General features: G+C 32.1%; 1 protein-coding gene across 1 annotated transcript; it reads right to left on the reverse strand.

Annotated features, from left to right (window-relative positions):
* Window positions 1–3,077: 3,077 nt before the first annotated feature.
* Window positions 3,078–7,362, reverse strand: LOC129899350 (ras-related protein RABC2a-like). Its single transcript, XM_055974294.1, has 6 exons — window positions 7,046–7,362; window positions 5,283–5,351; window positions 4,967–5,032; window positions 4,661–4,782; window positions 4,116–4,244; window positions 3,078–3,599 (listed from the first exon to the last, which is right to left on the reverse strand). Exons 1-6 carry the CDS (start codon window positions 7,200–7,202, stop codon window positions 3,489–3,491), a joined length of 654 nt encoding a protein of 217 aa, XP_055830269.1. The 5' UTR covers window positions 7,203–7,362; the 3' UTR covers window positions 3,078–3,488.
* Between the last annotated feature and the right edge of the window lie 735 nt (window positions 7,363–8,097).

The raw sequence follows: 8,097 nt of genomic DNA on the forward strand, positions 1-8,097 counted from the left end.
CATCTAAATTCTAAAACAAAATCTCGAATTATCAAACACCAAATAAATATATAACATAACGTGTCCGAAAACTAAGGACACCATGCCATGACAAGAGATTCCATCGCCAGCTAGAAGGATAGCTCACCCTGAAATCTTATGAACTGGAGACTGACTAGAGTTATGGTCGAGTCAAAGTCGGTGGAACACTCGCTGCACTCCACAAAATAAAACAAGAAAAGATACAAGTAGGGGTCAGTACAGGACAACATTAACTGAGTAGGTATCATCGGCCGACTCAAAATAGGAATCAATATGCAATAAGTAATAGCGGAAAATCAACCGTAGCACTTAACAGGTGGCAACCAACAAGATCAAGATCAAGTGACAACACAATGAACAATTTCATAACCAATCAACAGTATTAAGATCACACATGAGGACTCAAGCCTCCATATCACACTCTTTTGGAAAATGAGTTATTGGAGATTGGGTAGTATTAAGTCATTTTAATTTATTTTCCTTTAATATTACCATGTCGGAACGTGACACCCGATCTAAATATACCGTGTTGGAACGTGATACCCGATCCAAATATATCGTGTCGGAACGTGACACAAATATACCGTGTCAGAATGTGACACCCGATTCAAATATATCGTGTCAGAAAGTGACACCCGATCCAAATATATCGTGTTGGAACGTGACACCCGATCCAAATATACCGTGTCGGAATGTGACATCCGATCCAAATATACCATGTCGGCTCGTGACACCCGATCCAGATATAATTGCCTTATCATTCTTTATTATTACATTTCACTTCATTAATAATATTTCATCAAGCCTTCTATATTCAAGACACCATTTTTGATAGGCAAGTTCAAGATTATGAATTTCATGGCCTCCGAATTTCAGACCAATCACAACAACATATCAATCATCCAAACCACAACAATTAAATGCGTAGTAAACTTTACACATTACTCAATGGATATCAATCACTATTAAGAGTCTATCTATGATATAGAATAAAAATCATAACCTACCTCAACCGAAGAACCGAAGTAAAGCAATCTAATCCACCAATGTCTTTCCTTTCTTTAATGCCTCAGACCAATTTCAATCTATCAAATATATAATATTTATAAGTAAACTAATCCATAAACACCAATATTATATATATGTTTAACCTAGACCCAATAACTCACCTAATTCTATAAACACGTTCCTAATTTTGATGCTACTTAACATGTTAACTCCCATATTTTCTGAATTTCAAAATTAGGGTTAAACCTCAATTAAATTAAATAATCACTTTAAAACTTGAGCCTTTCGTAATGCTTCCGAACTATCAAAATCTGTTCAAATACATAATCTTCATAAGAATACGAATCCAATGACACCCATATTGCTATATTTATTTTTGGATCAAAAATTGGGTCAAAAAGTCATCCCGAGTCATTGAAGTCAAATCTGAAATTTTCTTTCCGATTATGTTCACTCATGATAATATAAACCCACATGTCAAATTTCAGCTAAAACGGATCTTTTTTCGACCCCCAAATCAAGATTTTATGTGAAGACATCTAGGGTCATATTTTCTTATTTCAGCGTTATTTGTCCACCAATATACCCTAAAAATATGTTCATAATCACATAAAAATTTAATGAAAAGGATGAGAATAATTACCTTGATGCTTTGGAATAAAAATTTCTATTTTTCTCTTCTCCTTTATTTTTCTTTTCTTTCTTCCTCCGTATTTATTTTTCCCAGTTTCTGCGTTCTGTGTTGAGGGGGAAAAAAGCAAGAAAACCCTTTTCTTTCACTTGCTCGTCGCTGTTCTCTTCTGTTTTTTTCCCTCAAACTAATATGTATTAAAATTAATAAACCCTATCATTTTCCTTTAATAATTGGTATAGAGTATTAATTGAATTAACACTTTAATCCATTAATTTAATTAGTTATTTAAATTCACCCCTCAACTAAATAATCATAGTTATTGAATAGTCCAAAATACCCATTAAAAATTTATGGGATGAGTATTTTATGAAATAAAAAGCTCTACTTCTCAAAACGACCTAATAGGTCGTTACAGTTATTACCGATTGTATTATATTATATTGTTAGTTTAAATACAATATTTATTTTACTTATTACTTAAATTTTATAATATCATATCGTTAAATTCATCGGCATATAAAAATGAAAATTTTCATTTTCTGGGGTACCAATTTGGTATGGTTGTGTCATTATCTTTTTTCTTTTCCCCAGGTTGTATTTATTTATTATCTAATAGAATCTAATAATCATATTTTATCCTTTATCATTCTATCTTTTTAGTATTTTACCTCCTACTCTACTTTTCTTGTAAATTTATCTTTCAAATTAGGCCAAATACATAAAGAGCCTATCTAACTTGCCCTCATTTTTTGTTTTGGTGCTGTATTTTAGTCTTGTTCCATTTTAACCCTTAAACTTTATTTTTTATGAACCGTTTAAACACAAAATACTAATTTTTATGATTTTCTTATTTTTGTTTTATGTTCTTTAACAGCAGCTTTGTATTTTAAAAATTGACATACGTCCTTTAGTTTTAGTAAAAATAAAAATTGTGAACGAATATTGATTTTTTTTAGAAAAAGAAATAATTTTTTTTGAAATTCTCTGTATTTTTGCGTGAAAAAGGTGTTTCGATTTTCTTCCTTAAACAATCAATTAAATTAAATAACACCACATATTTTATTTTTTTCATATCATCCAGGCTATCTGGATTTAACGCAAATACTCTCTTTTCTACTTTTTTCTTTAACTCAATACAAAAAAAAAAAGAACGCTTCTTCAATATAGGTTAAAAAAGAATCTTATTCATTGCGAATAAGAAAAAAATGCTAAAACTACTTTTTCATTTTGAAAAATGAGAGTAAGTTAAAGAGGTTTTTTTTTTCTTTTCTTTTTTGGGGTCTAAGTTAGAGGGGCTATCTATATATTTGGCCTTCAAATTACTTATGTGTAACTTTATATATCGACGAAAAATAATACAATACAATACAATATGAAACAACCAGAAAGTGTAAATCATAATACCAATCTAATCTAAGAGGGAACTTGATACAATTTATTTTCCCTTAAACAAGTCTGTATAAGCCAAAAATTGTTTTGATCACACCTCTCCAAGAGATGTTGATATTGTACATTTTATATTGAAAAACTTTCTATAAGCCACAAAATTGTTTTTGATACAAAACTTCTACATCTCCCCGTGAGATATAGAAGCACTATTATGACACCATTCTTGTAAAAGATTTAACAAATGAAAAGAAAAACTTTACATCTACATACATGAACAAAATCTAGCCACGGCCAGCCAGCGGAAAAAAAAAAAGAACAGCACGTTCACTAGATCGAACGATGAACTTGTCGTTGTCTGACAGCACACCCTTGTAACGAGCATTGCTCATTTACAAGATTTACTCACAGTTGCAGTTTAGTGTAACAAGTGTTTCAACTAGGAGCAACAGTTTCCGCTACGTTGAGACTTGTGCACTTCTTTCTGTTTCAAAATTTGTTTTTTCACTACTGCAGAACCTTTCTCCAGTAGACTTGGTACATCCAGCATCTGTAAAAGCAAAATTCGAGTAGTTTACCAAAACATCAAGTGTACGGAATCACACGCTGCAACAACTAGCTCGCGGAGTTGAAGAAAACTTAATATGTTAAACAAGCAGGCAATATGAAAATACATTGAATGCTTCCAACTGATAAACTGCAGAATTGAGCTATCGTCTTTCAGGACCAGAAGAGAGACGCAGAACAGTTCAAAGCACATCTCTCCTAGCCGCTTCATCAAGTCTTAGATACTAATGCTTTGAAGTGAAATATTTGGCAAACGAACCAAACTAACAAAAAGCATAGTGTGGCATTCGTACTAAAGAAATATGTCTCATATTTTAAACTTACAAGTTACAGCAATTAGGACATCAGCTCAGAAAATATAGCTGTACAAAGAGTTATTTCCCTGCATTTCGAAACAACTAGATACTCTACCCTGTGTATTGGTAAACCAAACATCTATACGCGTGCCCACAAGAAACTTTGATCAACAATAGCGGAAAAAAGAGTCTTTTGAGTATACCCTCAGTGTGAGATCTTTAAAACACAGCTGCACATTTTCTCTTGTCTTAGCACTACATTCAAGAAATAAACAATTGTGCTCCTTTGCAAATGCCAGGCCTTCTTCTCTAGTTACAGCTCTTTCACTATCCTGGAAATAGGTTGTCAGTAAAATGAGCAACTTCACCGTAGCTGAGCTTGATATTTTTCTTTTTTGGTGCATATATGTTAAAGATGAGAATACTTGAGCATGATTGTTTGAGGGAAATTATTAGATGATCACAGATGACTTTAGTAATATTTTTGGATGTCAAAAGCGAGGTGTGAAATACTTCCAACTTCAAGAAAATTTGACTTTGAATGAGTTGAGTTGCAACGTGCATTTGTAGATTAGGTTCATAGACAGTGACTCGAGAATAATCATCAAATGATCAAAGCATTTCACTCTTTTAGTAATTCTTTTCCACGGCGTAAATAGGACTTCTTTTCAAATACAAATGAACCACCAAATGAATGGATTACCTAACATTCGACGTTATCATGATACAAAAGGATAAGCACACTCACCCTATCAACTTTGTTCCCAACTAGCATCTTGATACACTCGGGATTCGTGGAGTAAGACTTAATATCCTTCGCCCAAGTTTCTGATAAGTTTGTAAAGGTCTCTCGCCTTGTTACATCATACACTAAGATTAGCAAAGATCAATATTAGTTAACACCAAGAATAGCAACTAGCACTTCCATGAAAAGAATAAGTACAAATAACATGGTTTAGCAGTTCACTTCTGCAGCAATGATATAAATTAAGCCACCTATCTAACGATCATAAACTAATTCAGAAAGTAAGAGAAATTATCTCTGATGTCTTACCTAGTATTATCCCGTGAGCCCCTCGATAGTATGAGCTTGTTAATGCACCAAACCTCTCTTGTCCAGCTGCAGAGAGATGACGGATACTCAAAAGCCTTACTTAAAATTGCAAAAAAGGGGAATTTGGCTACTTTTAAGAAGTATAAGTTGAGTAACATGATATTTATATCAGTGCACTTTTAGGAAGAAGGCACACATCTACCGACTACCAATACTGCTTTTACTGAACATATTGTACTTTATTTTATTTTTGGCACCATAAGGTAGTATAATTTCCAATATAAAATAGCGTAACGTCAAAGTTATATTTTATTACCTGTATCCCAAATGGTTAATTTCAACCTCTTGCCGCCAACTGTTAGCATCCTGATTTTGAAGTCCACACCTTAACATTTCAAATAAAACATCAGAGATCCGCTTTCTCCATTTCCTTAGGTAATCAAAGTAATAAATTGAAAGACGTTCATCCCTCTCAATGAGGGAAAAACAGAATATAAAGCCACTAGGTGCTTTAATAGAGGAGATTTCTCCTATTGTTAATGAAAAACTAATGTAGAACAATCTTCTGATTCTGGAGGAAACAAAACGAAATTTAAGTGCATCGCAAGTGCAATAAAAATACATGCTTATGCCTGTCCTTCCTTAAGAAAGACATATAATTATCTCTCATTAAATATTTCACTCAATTAACACTACTAATTGGAGCAATGATGTATTTCGAAAAAAAGAAAGGTACTGTAATAATACTCCTCGTTTGTCAAAAATGTCAAATATGTGCATCGCAAGTGCAATAAAAATACATGCTTATGCCTGTCCTTCCTTAAGAAAGACATATAATTATCTCTCATTAAATATTTCACTCAATTAACACTACTAATTGGAGCAATGATGTATTTCGAAAAAAAGAAAGGTACTGTAATAATACTCCTCGTTTGTCAAAAATGTCAACTATTCAAAAACAAATCAAATCTGCCAAAACAAATTATATCTGGTACCAGAAAGAGTAACACATAATACAGGTCAGTTCCCAGGTTAGTAACCTGAGGAACACCATAGCGGAAATCAGGGCGGGGCTAGATATAGCTCGGCCTATGATTTCAGCAGAACCAGCAGCTTTAGCTCAAAGCCTCAAACTCTGTATATGTATTCAAAAATTCCACTTAATATATATACATAACTTATTAAGAACTCAATGAACTAAAATCCAAAATTCATAACTCAAAATTCTAGCTCCGCCTATGATCCAGAATCCATCAACTCAAAATACTAGCTCCGCCTACGATATAGAATCCATCAACTCAAAATCCTAGCTCGGCTTATGATCCAAAATCCATCAACTCAAAATCCTAGCTCCACCTATGATACAAAATCCATCAACTCAAAATCCTAGCTCCGCCTATGATCCAAAATCCATCAACTCAAAATCCTAGCTCCACCTATGATACAAAATCCATCAACTCAAAATTCTAGCTCCGCCTATGATACAAAATCCATTAACTCAAAATCCTAGCTTCGCCTATAATCCAAAATCCATCAACTCAAATCAACTCAAAATTCTAGCTCCGCATATGATACAAAATCCATCAACTCAAAATTCTAGCTCCATCCATGATCCAGAATTCATTAACTCAAAATTCTAGCTCCGTTTATACTCCAAAATCCATTAACTCAAAGTCCTAGCTCCGCCTATGATCAAAAATCCATTAACTCAAAATTCTAGCTTTGCCCATGTTCTAGAATCCATTAACTCAAAATTCTAGCTCCATCTATCCTCCAAAATCCATCAACTCAAAATTCTAGCTCCACCCTATGGAACGGAAATTATTAGAATCAAACAACAACAACAACATCCCATTATAATAACACAAGTGGGGTCCAGAAAGAATAGTGTGTACGCAGCCTTACCTCTACCTCTACCCCTAACTTGAGACGACAGAGAGACTGTTTCCAATCAAACTCAACCAAACAAAAAACAAAAATATGACATATATCTAACAAAGATCAAAACTTTAAAGGAAAACAACAACAACAACAAAAACCAAACAAAACTATAAAAAGGGTGTTTCAATTTTTATTTACCAACAGTTGGAGAAAGATCTTGAGGAGGATGGTGTGAAATAAAAGTGAGAAGAAGACTACTTTTTCCAACCCCAGAATCTCCAACAAGCAGAATCTTGAATGAATAATCATAGCTACTACTAAATCCAACGTTCTCATTCTTCCCCGTACCCATCATCAAGAAAAAAAAACACTAATTTTAAGTCCACATACTTGAACACTTACAAAAAAAATTAAAAAATCTCTTTTTTTCTCAAAATCTCACACTCAAAAGTTGTAGTTGGAAACAAGAAAGAAAACCCAAATTTTAAAAAAAAATGAACAGTGGGTACTGAAAATGTTTTAAATTATAAAAAAATAGAATTTTGAAAATTAAAAAAAAAAGATTTTGGAGTTGGCGGGTGAAATAGTAAAATATTCAGTAGGACAAATGTTGTCTTTTTATAGAGACATTTGTGTGGAAGATCTGTACACGCGCCAGCATTAGAAAGTAGTTATCATCTCATTTAAAAGACCCATTATTGTTGAACGTTCGATTTTCGATACGATATTTTTAAAATTTGGTCTCAGATAATTAAAAATAGATATTTTCGTCATTTAAATTTATTTGTGTTATTTTCTTGCTGATTCATTTGAAAAAGAATATTTTAATTTTTTTATCAATTTTTTAATTTTAACTTTTTTATATGATATACTTAAGAGTTAAAATTATAAAATTTTAAAATTTTATTTACTTTTTTAAAATTCGTGTTATATTAAAATCAGATAAATAAATTAAAATAGATAAAATACTTAATACTACAGTTTTAAAATTTGGTCTGATATAATCAAACTTTGATAGGATAAATTTTAATTTTATAATTCAACTTACGTTGTGCCTCTATTTTTTAATTATTTCTTGTTTGTCTTCTTTTGTTTGAAAGTTTTCCAGGTTTCGTGCATTCATTAGACAATATTTACGTATTAAAAACTCTTTCGTAATGATAGTATTTTGTAACATCATCATGAAATCTATAAATTGACTTATATAATATTAAAAGTTTAGTTAATTTAATGTGTACATATGGAGTAAT

Source organism: Solanum dulcamara, chromosome 1, assembly GCF_947179165.1.
Source record: "Solanum dulcamara chromosome 1, daSolDulc1.2, whole genome shotgun sequence".
NCBI lineage: Eukaryota > Viridiplantae > Streptophyta > Magnoliopsida > Solanales > Solanaceae > Solanum > Solanum dulcamara.